The sequence below is a fragment of the Vicia villosa genome, linkage group LG2 (assembly GCF_029867415.1).
Source record: "Vicia villosa cultivar HV-30 ecotype Madison, WI linkage group LG2, Vvil1.0, whole genome shotgun sequence".
In the NCBI taxonomy this organism is placed as follows: domain Eukaryota; kingdom Viridiplantae; phylum Streptophyta; class Magnoliopsida; order Fabales; family Fabaceae; genus Vicia; species Vicia villosa.
In genome coordinates this window covers 132,698,869-132,717,687 of record NC_081181.1, presented here as the reverse complement: position 1 = coordinate 132,717,687, position 18,819 = coordinate 132,698,869, and the positions used below count along the sequence as shown (strand labels likewise).

The window sequence follows — 18,819 nt, the reverse complement described above, 5'->3', positions numbered from 1 at the left end:
TGATTCCGTTTTCAAAGTTAAGAGATCAAAATGGTCTTTTTAAAAGTTAAGGGATCAAACTGGACCCCGAGTTAAAGATAAGGGACGAAAAATGGTATTTTGCCTAATTTTATGCATAAGTTATTTTGATACCTAAATCATATCATTCCAACCCTTGTACGAAAGTAAATAGTTTTCAGGTACCTATCATAGTTTGAAAGGAAATGTATCGGTACCCGAGAGCATGTTTTTAAATAGTCAAGTCCAATCCAACGAAAGCGCTTGGATAAGATTAGGAAACACCTCATTTTCATAGCAGCACAAAAGTAAAGTTTTTGTAACGAATAATCCGGTCGTGCGAAAGCAGACGAATTATTCATTATAGACACGACAACATGCTGGCAAAATCAGGTGTTGTTCCCATTTATATATTTTCTATAAGTTGTGTCAGAATTCTCGTAATAGGAGAAAATGAATCATATGGAGAGGTCAGAGTAAGAATCATGACCTAAGTCATGTTTGTTTCATCATATTCTAAGTGATTTTTATTTAAATTATTTTCCTAAAAAGTGCATTTTATTTAAGCTGTTTCCGAAATCACCAATTTTTAATTGCTCTAAATTCACACCGATAAAATAGAATTCAGTAATCAAACCTTTGGTCTCTGTGGTTTTATAGCATTTTATACTACTTCACACAGTCGTACACTTGCGGCGTGTCAGCTAGCTCGTCCTGGTCCGAGGATAAATAAAGTGTTCAGGTATTCTGTTTATGGTGAAGATTTTTCTTAATTATCCGGTCTTTATTAAGAAACTATGGTACAAAAGGTACATCGGCTTGCTTAGGAGGTGGCAGAGAAGAATAAGGTTTTGACCTATGTTCTAACATCTTCATCCAATGTTGGGGCCGATGATCTTTCTAAAAAAAGATTGGGAAACAACATAGGTCTCTGGAAGAATCCTGAGAAAGTCAAAAGAGCACTGAGGATGGTCTTTGCGTAATGCGCCAAGAGAACCTTTACCTTTTTAAGGATATGGCTAAATTGTTACAAGAGGGTCTCTTTGTCACTAAAGGTTCTTTTGAGAGTGCTTTGAAGCAAGTGGAGTATTTTTTTTCCATAGTTCACATATGTTGAGACCGAGTTCGTGTTAATAAATCCATTAAGGACGGGAAAGTGGTATCTTTGACGGGCTAGCTCCTTCCTTGTTCTTTTTTTTGTGCGCACTCGTGTCCAACACCTTTGTAGGTTTGACGTTTTTTTTCTTCTGGTAATGTATATATGTATTTTAATTATTTGTTCATATTTTACCTACTTTGTGGTGCTTATTCTTGATCTTGGGTTTGTTTCTTTGGGACTCAACTTATCCTCCGAGTTTCGCTCAAAGTTATTGGATATTTTTGGGGTCCATGTTTGACCAAGGGTTAGGGCCCCTTCCCATGCCCCTAGGTGAAAACCTGGTTTGAGATAAAAATATTGGTGGACCTACCACTACCTATGGAGTGGCTAGCTACCAAGAGGGTGTGAGCCGATTATTTTCCATTTTCATGATTGCTTTCTTTTTGTATGTGTTGACAACATAGGGTTTTGATTGCTTTGGTCGTACGTCTGTGGAGTTTGAGATAACACCATTGAGTCTTTATGACAGGGCTTTGACCTTTTTGATTGTACCAGTATCATTGTTACATAATCGAGTGGGCTAATTGTTACTTGTTGGTCGTGGTGCTTGTGACAGTTGTTCTTGTCCGGATTAGTTAGGATCAACTACTTCTTCTTGTCAAGCCAATATGACTTGCTTTACTTAGAGGAGACTATCTGACCATGTCTTTTAGCTTCCCGATCAAGGAGGCCACATTTATTTCCATGGCCTTAGCTTCACATTATTTTAGTCCAACTGTCGAGCCTAATAGATCCTCTTTACTCCATATAAATCAACGTTAATTGTTGTTGGCTCATCGTGAATGTCGCGGTACTTTAACTTGGATTTTTTAAAAATTATTTTCATTAAACTTTATATTTTGTGTTAATTATATTTATGTTAAATAATATATTTAATAACCCTTTTTAAAATAATTTTTTAATACTTATTTACATGTATTACTATAAAATAAAATTAAAATATTAAAAAATAATATCTTATAAAATCAAATTATTTAGAATGTCATATTAGATTACTTAAAAAATTTGTATTAGACATTAAAATATATTTAATTTTATCAATATATTAACCGATTATTTCTTATTAAAATATTCAGCGTATTATTTATTTAAAATTATTACTTAGAAATTTACCTTTAAATAAATTAACAAACTATATATAAATTCAGTCAAACAGAACAACCACATGATAAAACTGGTTGTGCATCTAACTGTGGAAGTAGAACATTTTTCTGTACTCTCATATCCAAAAACATGACAATTTAGTCACACAAAAAAAAAAACACACACATGAGAATGTGGTGTACAGCCGAGCAAGTGGGGTCCATAATCCCAAAAAAATGAATCCTCCAATACGTCGTCGTTTAGTTTACCATGACACCGTCGTTACAAACAATGTGTCTCGTGTCGACATGTTCAACAAAAATTCAGAAATTACCGCTTCTTCCGTAATCTCATCCCATGTCTAATTTTTTTTCTTCATAATATTATTCCATTAATATTTCTATCCTATATTTATACCACTATAAAAATAATCAAATAAAAAAAAATTTTTTTTTAGATCTTAATAAAAAAACAAAAACTAGGCCAGGCCGTAAGACCGGAAGGGACGTGACCATACATTAATATAATAATATCCAAACCAAAGTTTATGATTTTTATATATTTAATATATAAAAACGCACTTTACTAATGCCTTATTTTTAAGAGCTTCGTTAGGTGCAGAGAATACCCAAATCTCTCTACCCAAAATCCTCAAACTCATAAGTCACAGACCCATTTCACCATTTTTAGGACCCATATCTCACACCTCTCAAATCACAGTTATTTTCTCATTTTTCATGATTCTCAATTCTCCTCAATCAATTCTTCTACTCCTTTTCATCTAACTAATTTTACACAAACCAAACCTATCCCAGAAAACCCCTCAATTTTATTCATTATTTATTTACTAAAAAATAAATAAATAATAAAAAAATTCTTGTATATGAATATGATTCATTTAATTTGGGCACGGACCTGACCCATAACCTCTTTCCTTTCAATACCTAAAACCTAGAGCCGCACTTAGTATATAAATATAATTACTACTTATCTATTATCATATCTTCTATTTCTCAAAAACAAATTAAAAATCTATACCAAAATACAAATACCCCACCCATTGAGTAACAGATACATCGATTAGAGATAGAGAAAAAGGAGACAAAAAAATTGTTCACATAAAAAAACCACCCACCACCATAGACCCTTCAAAATATTCATCTCCCTGCATAAACATCCCAATCCATTTTCTAAGGTACATTTTTGCTACCCTAATATATACTTTTTTATGTCTATTATAATTTATATTTTGTCACATATTAATTTTTTTTGAGTCAATTTGGTTATGGTCTCTCTGACCTAGCAAATCCCTTAAACACATAAATTGGTACTTTATGTTTATTATATAGACAGAAAAAATCAAAATAATAAAATTCTCTATAGGTGACAGAAAAGACCTACTAGTAATGGAAGGAGGTAAGATCTTTGATGTGCGATTTTTTTAAATTTTAATTTTATGGTTCAATTTTATGACATGCAATTACAATTACATGTTCGTTATATTGTATATATGCCATGGATTTTTTGGTTAGGGTTTATCATCGTTTTATCATCGGTTTAGTGGCTAATCTATTATAATGTAGAGATTTAAACTGATTATGCTATTGGATCTTCGTTATTAAGGGTTGTTTTGACTTGAATTTGGATTTGCATGTTCTGTTTTGTGGTTTTGGAAGTTGAAAAGTTTGAACAACGTTGTCATCAAAATTGTTACTGTTGTGGATTTATATCTTCTGGAGATGGATCAATTTGATTCATACCATAACTGGGAGAAATTTATTATTTGAAACCAACTTTATTGGATTTTTGGGTTTAAAGGTTAATTATTTCATTAAAGGTGGAAATTAAAAAAAATTATTTTTTTAATGCTAATATTGTTTGAATTTTCTTCACACTTTGTGGCATTAATAAACTAGTGAACTGAACTTAACGTAGTTATTTACAAATCATGTTTGTATTTACTGTGTGTGTATTTATTCAAAGTTTCCATAAAAATAATCTGTTTTTGACTGATTTAAATTTGTTGTGGATTTGTTCTTTTCAAAATTAATGAAAAATACTGATTTTTTTCTTTTAAAATGGTGTCTTAATTACTAAAGCTTCTTGGTTATTAAATGATTTTTTTCTCTCATTTGGGAATTAATCAAGAAAATATTGAGTGCTTTGTTAATTCACACTGGACTCATTCAAGCAGGGTGTATGTTTTGAATCCATCAAACGTTGTTGAGTCTCTATTATTGTTTCATTCCCTATTTTTTTTTACTACTATACTATGATAAATCATATTTGAACTATCTTGCATATGATTCTGATTATTCATTTAACTAGTTCAAACTTTTTTATTCCTGTTTTATTAACTCGATAGTTGAATGCAATTATCTGATGTAGTCATTAAATTTTTTACTAAACAAGTATTGTGATCTGTCATTGATAAAGAAACTATTTTCGTTATATACATTAGTTAGTAGTAACCAATGCTCTTAAATAGCAGCTATAGCGCCGCAACCGCTATTGCGGCGCTATACCATTATAGCGTAGCGGAATTTAGACATATCACTATCGTTTACGATACGCCATTTAGTACCAAATGTTATAAAATTAGAGGCTGTTGTGGTGCCATAGCACTACTGCATAGCAGTATTTTAAGAATCCGTTTTTTTTCACAATCCGCAATGAACATCCCTGAACATGACTATATGAAAGTTTTGCTGTAAAAAAAAATATATGATGGTTTTTGTAAAAAAAAAATACTGCATGAAGCTTAAACAAGCAACTTAATTAATGTAGCATGAAATGATTGAATAGATCTTGAAATAAATAAAATGCGTTTATCGAACAGTTTTTTAAAGTGGTCCTGCTTCATATTTCAATATAAATGATTTTTTTTTAAATGTTTCTGTTTCGAGTTTAATTCTATTTCCCTTAATAATGTTAAGCATGGTAGAGTATTGATTTAGTCACGGCTTACCATACAAGATGCTCTAGTCCTTATCTAAGAATAGTTTAGAATTACATGAGATCCAGAACAGTGTTAACAAATATTTGCCGCAGCCTTGGCAACGTTTTGGCAGATATATATGGCAGTTTTCGGGCTCGCCACAATGGTAAATACGCCATAATCCACTATAACGGCGCCGCAAAGCAGCCAATATGGTAGGATTTTGGCCCTCCGCCATCGACAACACTAATCCACAACTATTGTGTTCACTTATTTTGCTTCTCTTTTATTTTCAGCCCATTTTTATTTAATTTTAAATTGTAACTTAAACTCAATGTTGATTTTCTTTTTCATGGAATGGCCATTTTCTTGAACAGGGTGGTAAGATAGGGAGTCATCAGTCATAGCGTGTGTATAGTATAGACTGTATTTACACATTTTATCATGGAAGTACTTCCTTGTTCTGGCGTTCAATATGCCGGGGAATCTGATTGCCCTCAACGCGGTTCAGAAACAACTTTTATCTACCAGGAAGGACCTAGTTGCCCTGAAAACGCCGAACAAGCTAAATTGGCAGATGATCCACTGAATGAATCACTGCATAACATGCAAGGGCCAGAGATAGAAATGCAAGATGACGGGACACAGAATGTGTGTGCTCCGTTGACTAATTCGAATTGCCAATGCAATGGAGCTTCGTGTTGTGACTGTCAAGCAGAAGATCAAAAGAATTACAGTGGTTTCGTTGATTTTGATGATGAAATGATGAATGAACGTTACCTAACCTCTGAGAATTCTCTCGCTGTTCATGATACAATTGAAAATGAATCACCAAACAACGGTAGGGAAGGAGACTTGTCATTTTCTGAACCCCAGTGGCTAGAGGGAGATGAATCTGTTGCATTGTGGGTCAAGGTAACCGAATGTGTTATATTGTAAAAATGTTTACTTTATGTAGAGTTTTTTTCATTCCATTTTAGTTCCTTAAGTTTATTCATTCCATTTTAGTTCCTTAAGTTATAAACACGTTAGACAATTTGGTCATTCATTTCTGTCAGGTTTTCCATTTAAGTTTGTCAAATGTTTCCTATGGGGCATTACATTTTTTTGTGATTAGACGGAAACATTTGACGGACTCAAATTGAACGAAAGGACCAAAATGTCTAATGTTTGTAGCTGAAGGACTAAAATGGAACGGAAAAAATTTCCGGGACCGAGTAAAACCTAAAAATAACTGAAGGTATCAAAAGTGTAATCTAGACTTAGTTTATCAACTTATAAAGTTTTTTCTTTATTAAGAAAAAGGGAATTAAAATGCAAGCTCAGCTAATTTTATATTCTTTGACTTCTGTCATTTTTAGTGGAGAGGGAAGTGGCTGGCTGGTATCCGATGTGCAAGGGCTGACTGGCCATTATCAACTTTGAGAGCAAAACCAACTCATGACCGAAAGAAGTATTTTGTCATATTTTTTCCGCACACGAAGATTTATTCTTGGGCAGATACGCTGCTGGTTAGGTCAATTGATGAGTTTCCGCATCCTGTTGCATACAAGACTCATCAGGTAGGACTGAAATTAGTAAGGGACTTAACAGCTGCACGGCGGTTTATAATGCAAAAGCTAGTTGTTGGCATGTTGAACATCGTTGATCAGTTTCATCTTAATGTATGTGATGGTGATGCTGCTTCCTTTTCTCGACTCCCTATTCTCTGTCTCCATATCTATTTTGATTTTTAACAGGAGATTTCTACAATACTTGCAGGCTTTAACAGAAATTGCTCGCGATGTGAAGGTCTGGAAGGCATTCGCCATGGAGGCTTCTCATTCTAATGGTTATTCTGATTTTGGAAGAATGCTTTTAAAGATACACAATGTAAATTCCACTTTCTGGTGATAGTTTACGGGGGATGGATCGTGTTTCTTTCCTGTCTTACATATTCTTGATAAATTTTCATAGTCAACAATTTATGTCACTTGAGCAGTATTGTGGCTATAAAATTTCCACGTTCTACTGTTGTTTAAGTTTTGTATATAAACACAATGATTATTGTTTCCATGATATTTTCTCTTTTACATTCTTTGTCGGTGATTTTAGTATTGAACATTTTATCCTTACAGAGCATCCTGGGGCAATACATAAGGGCTGATTGGTTACAGTATTCTTCTCACTCTTGGGTTGAACGATGTCAGAGTACAAATAGTGCGGAATCGGTAGAACTGCTGAAGGAGGTATCTCATAATTTTTGCTACAATTTCATGTATCTAGAATTTTTTTTTACTTATTTTGCCTGATCTTTTATGCGATGAGCATAAGTTTGCTCATAAATTATGATAACCGTAAAAGGATAGGATAATGAAATGCATAAAATATCCAAGCATTTCTAATGTGGTGGTTCTTTCGAAGCTCTTCGTTTGAAATCATATGTTAACTTTCAAACTCATGCTACAATGAAACACATGCTTTATATTTCAAACAGTGATCACAAATTCTTACTGAATAGTTTGATTGACTTTATTCTCATCTTCTTCAGGAATTGTTTGATTCTATTTTGTGGAATGATGTCAACAATCTCTGGGACTCACCAGCACAACCAATATTAGGTTCTGAATGGAAAACCTGGAAGCATGATGTAACGAAATGGTTCTCAGCATCACCTTCCTTGTCTAGCAGCAAAGACACTCCTAAACAGATTTCTGTTGATCCATACCAAACAAACCTGCAGGCTTCTAGAAAAAGGCCTAAACTTGAAGTTCGTCGTGCAGATACACATGCTTCAAAAGTGGAGTTTAAGGGTTCAGATCACACTATTGCTCTTGTGAATGACCCTGGTTTCTTTAAGAATCAGGAGACATTGAGCACATTAACACCCGAGACTTTTAAACATGAAAATATTAGAAATGTATCTATCACAAATGATATGTCCAGTAATTTGACCAACAATTGGAATGAAATTGTAGTTGAGGCTGCTGATTCTGGATTCTTGCATGCCAAAGAAATTGAATCAACACCTATAAATGAAATGGTTGCTGTAAACTCTGTGGATCCTGGTAGTAAGAATCGACAATGTATAGCTTTCATTGAAGCCAAAGGAAGACAGTGTGTGAGATGGGCAAATGAGGGAGATGTATACTGTTGTGTGCACTTATCCTCTCGTTTTTTGGCCGGCTCAGCAAACGCCGAAAACCCGGGTCAAACTGATACTCCTATGTGTGATGGTACAACTGTTGTGGGTACTAAATGTAAGCATCGGGCTCTACCTGGATCATTATACTGTAAGAAACATCGGCCTAATGCTGAAACAGAACAGGTCTCATGGTTACCCCAAAGTACTATAAAGAAGAAACATGAAGAAAGTTATACTGGTTCAGAGAACATGTTCTGTAAAGACATAGTATTGGTAAAGGCTGAAGGTTCACTGCAAGTGGATCCAGCTCCATCCGTTGCTGGTGATTCATTACATGGAGAAAACAACTTGTCTGAGAAGCCAATGCATTATGTTGCACTGGAGGCTCCGATCTGTATAGGATCTCCTCCATTTGATAATACAAATCCTTGTAGGGAAGCTCCTAAGCGCTATTCCTTATACTGTGAAATCCACCTTCCAAGTTGGCTTAAACGAGCAAGAAATGGGAAGAGTAGAATAGTATCAAAAGAAGTGTTCTCAGACCTTTTGAGGGGTTGCAGCTCGTGGGAGCAAAAGATACATCTGCATGAAGCCTGCGAGCTTTTTTATAGGCTATTCAAAAGCATTTTATCATTAAGAAACCAAGTCCCTAAGGATGTCCAATTTCAATGGGCTTTGACCGAAGCCTCTAAAGAATTTGGTGTTGGGGAATTTTTTACTAAGTTGGTTCTTAGTGAAAAAGAGAGAATCAAATCAATGTGGGGATTCAATGATGACATGAATGTATCATCTGTAATAGCAGAAGAACAACAACAACCACTCTTGCTCTTGCCACCCACAATTAATCAGAGCTGTGATGATGAAAATGCCATTAAGTGTAAGATATGTTCAACACAATTTCCTGATGACCAAACACTTGGTAACCACTGGATGGACAGTCATAAAAAGGAAGCACAGTGGCTGTTTAGAGGCTATGCATGTGCCATTTGTCTGGATTCTTTTACTAATAAGAAACTATTGGAAACCCATGTTCAGGAGAGACATCATGTGCAGTTTGTCGAACAGTGTATGCTTCTCCAGTGCATTCCTTGTGGGAGTCATTTTGGAAATTCTGAACAATTATGGCAGCATGTTTTATCATCTCATCATGTTGATTTTAAGCCATCTAAAGCTCCGGAGCAGCAAACTTTCTCTACTGGCGAAGGTTCACTGGTAAAACATGACCAGGGAAATTCGGCTGCTTTGGAAAATAATTCTGAGAATCCAGGTGGTCCACGGAGGTTTATTTGCAGGTTTTGTGGGTTGAAATTTGATTTACTACCTGACCTAGGACGGCATCATCAAGCTGCTCATATGGCGCCCAATCTGGTTAGCAACCGTCCCGCTAAGAGGGGGGTTCGCTATTATGCATATAAATTAAAAACTGGCAGGCTAAGCCGCCCTAGATTTAAAAAAAGTTTGGCAGCCGCGGCCTCATTAAGGATGAGAAATAAAGCTAATGCTAATTTAAAGCGATGCATTCAGGCAACAAAGTCAATCGGTGTGGAAGAAACAACCGTGCAACCTCATATAACAGAAACAACAAATATCAGTGGATTGACAGAACATCAATGTTCAGCTGTTGCCAAAATTTTGTTTTCAGAAATTCAGAAAACTAAACCTCGGCCTAACAATCTTGATATTTTATCAGTTGCTCGCACTGCTTGCTGCAAAGTTCATCTAGTAGCATCACTGGAAGAGAAATTTGGAGCTCTACCTGAAAGGCTCTATTTAAAGGCAGCAAAACTTTGCAGTGAGCGTAATATTGTTGCGAAATGGCACCATGAGGGATTTGCTTGTCCCCGAGGTTGCAACTTGTCAAAGGATCAAGGCTCACTATCTCCTTTAGAATCTCTTCCAAATGGTTTCGTAATGTCAAAATCTGTAAATTTGTCTGATCCTACGGGTGATGAGTGGGATGTTGACGAGTTTCACTGCATAATCGATGCACAAAGTTTACAATTAGGTTCACGGAAAAGGGCTACTGTATTGTGCGATGACATTAGCTTTGGGAAGGAGTCAGTTCCAGTTATTTGTGTAGTAGATCAAGAACTTCTACATTCTCTAAATGAGCAAGGGTTTAATGAACAAGATGTAATCTCTTCTAAACCTTGGGAGAGTTTTTCCTATGTTACGAAGCCAATAATTGATCAATCCCTAAGTCTTGGTTCAGAGGTAGTTCATTGTGATTTACTTTGTTCTTTAATCAAACTTTAACCTGAGATGAATATTCTTGCATAGTAAATGCACATCACATCACTTTTTGAGACATTTGCCTTTAGAGAATCCAATTTATATTAGACTCTTAAGTTTTTCAAAAAACCTATTACATGCAAAAGGATCAAGAATATTACACGCCCTGGCCATGCAGTATGTTTTACTTTTAAGTAATTCATATATTTAATTTAGGAAATTGAAGATATAAATATTTTTATGAACTACATCGTTCTTTTGATTCATCTAATCTCTTTGTTCATATGCAGAGTCCACAATTGGGATGTGCCTGCTCATATTCTACCTGCGGTCCTGAAACATGTGATCACGTATACCTATTTGGTAATGACTATGCTGACGCAAAAGACATAGCTGGGAAACCAATGCGAGGCAGATTCCCATATGATGCAAATGGTCGAATAATATTGGAGGTAAAATGTTTTTGATTACTTGTAAACATGGTAGTTAAAATCCCGGTTTAAATTATAAGATCCCATGATTTTACGACTATGCTTGCCCTTAGTGATTAAGACTATATGCATATTCCTATTTTGTTGGAGTCATGTAGAATCTCTCCTGTTAATTATTAAATTGTATAATCTTACGATCTTTGAAACATCTATACGATTATGCTTATGAATAATTTATATTAGATAAGTATTTGAAATGTGATTTAAGGTTTTAATTATCTTACTTGTGAGCTATGCTTATATGCATTTATATGAACTCATGCATAAATACAAGTTTTAGAATTTCGTACAATCTTGTGATTAGAGTTACGATTCCATGATCTACAATTTTACTTTCCCTTTCCGATTTTACATAAAATCTCGATTTTAACTACCTTGATTGTAAACCGTCATTCTATAAAAAATCTAAGCCAGGAATAGTATTTGTATCTGTTAGGCTTTATTCAGTGCCAATTCATCCACTATCCAGTATTGGATAAAATCCTGAGCATATTATCTTCCCATACTTATTTCTTACCTAACCTGCATATTTCTATTTTCTTAATAAATAGTCATTCGTTTTTACATTTGAATTTGCAAAATATATGCGTTTTTTAATAGTATTTTCTGTTTTTTATGTGCACTGACTCAGCTGAGTTATGGGGTATCATGAACATTATGTTTAATTTTTCCAATACTTTTCAGAATTACTTGTTCACTGGAACATTATCCTCATATGACTGGCTTTAATACCTCTTCATAATTTTGCGGTGTTCATACCGAAGATATTTGCCTTTTATTCTCTACTTTTTTTTTGTATACAAATTTTCATTTTGTTTAATACTATTGTTCTACAAAACTGCAGGAAGGTTACCTTGTCTATGAGTGTAACCATATGTGCAGATGCAACAAATTCTGTCCAAACAGAATATTACAGAACGGAGTACGAGTCAAATTGGAAGTCTTCAAAACAGAGAAAAAGGTCACTCTTCTTTCGATAAACTTGAATATTTCTCAAGGCTTGTCATATTGACTTTTAGGGTGTGATTTGTAGGGATGGGCAGTAAGGGCTGGAGAAACTATTCTACGCGGAACATTTGTGTGTGAGTACATAGGAGAGGTTTTAGATGTACAGGAGGCACACCGCAGGCGCGAAAGGTTTACATTTCTTCAAGATGTAATTTCTTTTAAATTACCCGTATTTATATACATATTTACTGACTTAGTCTGTATAAACATCAGATATGGCGAAGGGAATTGCAGTTATTTCTACGACATCAATACTCGAGTTAATGATATGAGCAGATTGATGGAAGAACAGGTTCAATATGTGGTTGATGCTACTAAATATGGAAATGTGTCGAGGTTCATCAATCATAGGTGAGCATTTTACTACAAGTAGAAACTTTTTGCTACATTATGGTTTATAAATTAGAAAAGTTATGTTGGTTTGCTCTTACATATTGTTGTTATTGTAGCTGCTCACCGAATCTTGTGAGTCACCAAGTTCTTATAGAGAGCATGGAATGTGAGCGTTCACACATTGGTTTTTATGCAAGTCGAGATGTAAGTACTCTCGTCTAATGGTCTATTTCCTTGAGAAAGATTAAGAAATACTATTACTATCTCCTTTTTTATATATATTGGTGTTCAAGGATTGTGCACCACATACCTGAGAAATAATAGTGATAAATATTTGGACTAAATCATAATTTCGTAGTATTTGTTATTATGCATTAATTGTATTACATGTTTCTAATTTCTCTCTCACTACTAAGTGTATTCTCAGAAAAAAAAAAAAAGCTTTAATTAGACATTAGATTTTTAAAACATCAATATCAATACCGTGTTAGTGCATATTTTATTTTGCATTGACAAAAAATGATTTTGAATGAATTGATTTTGTAAAATTGATTTTGGGCCCGTTTGTTTTGGCTTTTTTTAAAAATGATTTTTATAGTGTTACCAAATTTTGTGAAAAAAATTTTTACAAAGAAACTTTTTATAAAAGCTTCAAATGAAAATTTTGTTTGAATAGTTATTCTTAAAATGTGATTTTAGGTATTTCATCTATTTATGACAAAAAAATTTGGATATCAAAATTTCAAAAAATCACTTAATTTTGAAGCTATTTCAAATAGATTTTCATAAAAATCATTTTTGAAATACAACTTTTTGAAAAAATTATGATTTTGACTAAGTTTTGGTCTTCAATTATATATATTTATGTTATATGATGTCAAATTAAGTGTTTCATTTAAAAAAAAACGAATATAAAAAAACTTGTAATATTTTGAAAAACGGTTTTAAAAAATCTATTTTCAAAAATACAAAGAAAAAATCCATTTTTTTAAAGCTGAAACAAACTGGCCCTTTATTTATAAGTGAATTGAATGTAAAGTGATTTATGTTTGAATATATTTGCTTAAAAGTGAATTGAACAATAGATTTTAGTGTAAAAATCACATTAAGACTCAAAAGCTAAAAAATCCTAACTTCAAGAATCAATTTTGGAATCAATTCTAGCAGGTCCAAACACGGAACAAAAAATAGGCTTAGATTTGTATCACGCTTGACCGTTTTTAGTAGAGCTTCATTATGCTAATAGATTATTTTTCACTTTGTTTCTTGTTGACAGATTTCTGTAGGCGAAGAGCTGACATATGGCTTTCAGTATGAGCTTGTGCCCGGTGAAGGATCTCTCTGTCTTTGCGAATCATCAAATTGTAGAGAACGACTTTACTAGAACCTCGACGCTGCATGTGCTTCTGCAACAAGATTTTCAGATTTGCCAATTTGAGCCTAAATTAACAAGATGAAATGAAATCAATCAATCTCCTGACACAAGCAACCTGTAAAGTAGTCGCAGCTATAATTTATTGGCCGGCTCTATAGAAAACTTCATAGGATTCAAGTGATTTGGATTTTTAGCCGGCCACATTCCGTCTGCCTCCGTCTCTGGTAGAGTATGTCTTAGTAGCTTAGTGCACAATCTTTCTCCTCTCTAATGCTTAAGTCTATAATTTTTCTCCATGGAAAACTTAGGAACATCTCTCTCTTTGTTTTCTTCCCTATCTTATCCCTATCAACTTTCCAAGGAAAGAAACTCCAGTCAAAAGTCCTGCAGGAAACGAAAGAAATGTCTCTGCAGTTCTTATATATGACATCTCTCTTCAATTTGGATCTATGGTTCAATTTCATTATTAGTAGTGTTCTGGGATTGTACTTGTACATATGTTTATACCTTTTTGATATATTTGCTCCTCACTTTCTTTTGCTGAGTTACTCATATTTATAAAACTAGCTTTTGCAGCTACATCTATATAAAACTAGCTTTGATATATTTGATGGTGATCATGGACAATTTCTTCTCTAATAAAACTAGGTATTGAATTCCACCATTCTACTCAATCAATTGAATGACCATGATTAGCCAACTTGTCGGCACAAACATTTCCTTCTTGTGCATCCATCAGTTTCTAAGCTGCCAAGGAACAATATGCATTTTTAAAAGCTATTGCGCAAATGGCCATGGACAAATCACTTTCAAACCTTTACCATGAGCAAAGATGGCTAAAATAATTACACTGAGCTCAGCAAACAACACATTTTAGTGACCAAGAATGGTGGTAAAACCATCTAGAAAAGCGACCTGCAAAATAAACTTTGTAGGTGTTGCTGGCAAACTTACCTTCACCTGATGTAACAATTCTAACAAACAGGAGTTAACAAGTAGCTAACTTACAGAATTGCAAGCGCAAAATCTAACTTCACCTGAAACGAAGAAACAATTCCAACATATAGAATTGCAAACGCAAAATCTATCGGATGAGTTCTGAAATCCACCAGATAAAGAAATCTTTGAATTTTATTATAATAAAAAAGAATCTTTATGACCATGCCAAATGTTTTTAAATAAAGAAAACAAAGAAACGCTAGTGGACTTTTAATTCAAAACAAAAATACGTCAAAGGTTTTTAAATAAAGAAAACAAAGAAACGCTAATGGACTTTTAATTCAAAACAAAAATAAAACAGAAAATTGTTAAAGATTAAAATAGAAAATTGTTTAACTATTAAAATGCTTTCCGATACACGCAACAAACTTTCCTACATCAGTCTCTTCTATCTCTGAAGAACTCGCCCCCAAGTTCTCTTCTTGATAAAGAGCTTCATTTGCTTGATACTCATGAATGTCAGCAACATTAAAGGTATTAAATATGTTCATGTCCTTCGGGAGAGCTACCACATAAGCATTATCATTGTCTTTCGGGTCACTTTGAACGAGTCATATTTGCGTGGCTGCAACTTGATGTAAGTACTAACCGGGAACCTCTCTTTGCGCGGAAACACCAACACATCATCTCCTACATTGAAAACTTTGACTCTCACGCGTTTGTCAGCAGCTATTTTATTTTTTTGTCCAATAACCTCTAACATAGCCTTGACAACTTCTTTAACAACCAGCATTTTCTCGACCATTTTCTTAGCAGCCGCACTAACTCCAAACACCTTAGGAAACTTAATCAAATCAACCACATGCTTAGGAACAGAAGTATAAACTAGAGAGAATGATGATTTTCTTTAGCTTCGACTTTTGAAAAATAAAGCAAGAATACTTGAACTTAGCAACATCATTCTTTATACCTGACCACCAAAATATTCTCTTAATGTCTTGATAAATCTTGATAGCTCCCGAATGAATATTCAAATTAATTCTATGACCTTCTTCTAAAATCAACTTTTTGAGTTATGATATATCTGGTACACAATTTCTACTCCTAAATCACATAATCTCACCTTCATCAACTTTAAATTCCACTTCTTCTTGATTTATCAAGTATAAGTCCAATTTCTGACCATCTTTAATCCCCTTTAATATATTGTTATTTACCTTATATCGTATCTTAACTGCGTCTTTTTATTTCATCTGATATTGGTTTAAAAATAATCTATTTATTATTTTAGAACCTTTTATTTTTATATTAAATATCACATGTCAGTTTTATCTTTTGTCATGTGCATTTTGTCTTACAAAGTTCAAAAGAAAAAAAACAAGGTAAAATAAATATTTCTATATGTATCATTCCATTGATTTTTTTATCATTATAAAGCCATTAGATTTTACATGTTTTTGGAAAGAAAAAAAATTAAAGCCAATACTTGGCTTAAAACCAAATTTTAATTACATTCCTTTCTTCCATGCATCATTGATCCAAAGTCAACAAAAGTTTTGGCAAAAAAAACAAACTTTGATTACACTTGTTTTTCCTAACTAACTTTTCATATCCACGCATTCATACATAATCCAATCACAATACATATTAATTATTTTATATTTCAATGGAAATATAAGATTCTCTTCTTTTAACATTAAAAAAAAAACTCATGAACAAAACATATTTCTAAAAATAAAAAATATCGAACATAATTTTTATTAAAATTTAAAACAAACATGTAAATTTACAAAAACCATGCATAAAGAGAATATAGAAAATTTGCAAAAATATCAAAATATTCTGAACGCATCATTTATTAAAAAAATGTTAATTTCGCATGTGCACTTCCGAAGACACCTTATTTTTTCAACAAAAGGTGATTTCGCACGTGCACTTCTGAAGACACCTTTTTTTTCTTCAAGAAAAGGTGTTTTCGCATGTGCGAAGATACTTTTTTTTAAAGAAAGGATGACTTTGAATGTGCATATCCGAAAACATGTCTAGGACAATAGAAACAAAATCTTTAAAACTAAAGCAACAAAACATAGATTCATCATAAATTATCGAAATTACATAGCTAGTTCAACATAAATTTAATGTTACATTCTTCACGTGTTGGTTTTACATTCTTCAAAATAATACATTCAAAAAATAATTCTTTAAGCGCATACTACTTTCTCTTTCACCCGCTCAAGGATAATAGATTCAACGTATTTCAGAAAATCGAGATATTCGACACACAAGGTCCTGAAGTGTATCACATTCTTCGTAAACAATTCTTTTGTACATGTAAATGAGAGATGAAATGAGGAGAATTTACCTCAAATTGCAGCTCTCTATGCTCTCTTTGCTATGATCAACCACTTGAAACTTGCTTTGGAGACGAAAAAATGGATTGGAAGTGGTTGAAGTTTTTGAGAGGATTTTGGTTATGGAGTGAAAGAAAATGAATGAAATAGTGATAGTGGTAACAATGCAGCATCAACCTTATATAACAATAGTATTTTCAGATATGTATATCCGAAAATACCTCTGACATTTTAAATCAGATGTTTAAATAATAAAACGTTGGAAAAAGATAATTTCAGATGTGCATATCCGAAATATCTTGAAAATATGAAAAAAGTGCATTTGAATATGCACTTCCAAAGAATATTTTGGGATTTTCAAAGGTGTTTTTCACCATATAGGGGTGGCTTAAGAAATTTCCTCTCTTTTTTGTTTGCTTTTGCCACTTTGAGGCTTTGCAAAAAAAGCCCTCTCCTTTTACTTCATAACACCCAATAAGTCACTTTGCACCCTTTCTTAGGTTTGTTTTATTGATTATTGATTGTATTTTTTGAATTTTATTATTTTGATGAAATATTTGTAGATCTAATTATATTGGGACATTCATTGTTATTTATTTTTATAGGTATTTAATGAGTAAAACAATCAATATTCCACCTTAAATAAAAAGACAAAATATATACTTATATTCAAAATAAAATTTAAACCATTTCACAATTTAATCCAAATATTTTTCACAATTCAACCAATTCTTTCACACTAAACTTGGATGAAAAGGGTTAATGGATGCACATCCATTTTATTCTCGAATAATCGGATGCAAGATATACATCTTGTTTAAGATCGATTATTTGTCTTCCATTGAATTTTTTTAATTAAAACTTGGATGAAAAATGATTAATGGATGTACATCTATCTTATCCTTGAATAATCAGATGAAATATGTACATCTTATTTAAGGTCGATTATTCGTCTTCAATCAAAATTTCTTAATTAAAACTTGGATGAAAAAGGACTAATGGATTTGCATCCATCTTATCCTTGAATAATCAGACGCAAGATGTACATCTTGTTTAAGGTAAATTATCTGTCCTCCATCAAAATTTCTTAATTAAAACTTGGATGAAAATGGGTTATTGGATGTACATCCATTTTATCCTCGAATGCTCGGATGCAAGATGCACATATTTTTTAAGGTCGAGTATTCGTCATCTATCTTAAAATAAATTCAACTCATCAAACCTATTTTTTCTGTCTCAGTGGGATAAAAACATTCTCATAAATGAATGATGTTTTATCCATTCTGATGTGCAAGTAGCAAGCAACATTGTCCACTCGAACACGATTAAAACACAATCTGTGAAAATATGGATAATGTTTTATCCATTCTGATGTGATGGACACATAATGTTCCCTACTCCCATGTTTGGATAGCAAGCAATGTTTTCCGCTTGAAAGTGACTTAAACATCTTTCGCTAAAATCGACCAACAAACAAATATTTGCTACCCATAACTACATAGATTTGAGTTCCCCATCATACGTGGGGATATGTAGGAGAAAGATTCACAATCTTGTCAAGCACTATAGTAAAAATATATGTTCTCGCCTAGAACTATGTACCTTTGAGTTCCCTATCATACCTGGGAATATGTAGGAGAAAGATTCACAATCTTTTCAAGCACCATAATAAAAAAATCTATCTATTCTCTCCTAGAACTACGTAGCTTTGAGTTCCCCATCACACATGGGGTATACATAGGAGCGAGATCCAACGTCTCGTCAAGCAAACTAACACTTTTATTTGCAA

General features: G+C 33.3%; 1 protein-coding gene across 3 annotated transcripts; it reads left to right on the top strand.

Moving 5' to 3' along the window:
• The first annotated feature begins 3,122 nt into the window (after positions 1-3,122).
• Positions 3,123-14,284, top strand: LOC131652156 (histone-lysine N-methyltransferase SUVR5-like). 3 transcript variants are annotated; one of them, XM_058921940.1, is made up of 12 exons: positions 3,123-3,434; positions 5,555-6,092; positions 6,539-6,841; positions 6,939-7,049; positions 7,295-7,405; positions 7,708-10,515; positions 10,824-10,985; positions 11,869-11,985; positions 12,058-12,161; positions 12,246-12,383; positions 12,482-12,569; positions 13,642-14,284. In XM_058921940.1, exons 2-12 carry the CDS (start codon positions 5,622-5,624, stop codon positions 13,747-13,749), a joined length of 4,521 nt encoding a protein of 1,506 aa, XP_058777923.1. In that variant the 5' UTR covers positions 3,123-3,434; positions 5,555-5,621; the 3' UTR covers positions 13,750-14,284. The 3 variants fall into 3 exon arrangements, with proteins under 3 accessions (XP_058777923.1, XP_058777922.1, XP_058777924.1); XM_058921939.1 differs by lacking the exon at positions 3,123-3,434 and adding an exon at positions 3,470-3,655; XM_058921941.1 differs by lacking the exon at positions 3,123-3,434 and adding an exon at positions 3,666-5,392.
• The last annotated feature ends 4,535 nt before the right edge of the window (positions 14,285-18,819 follow it).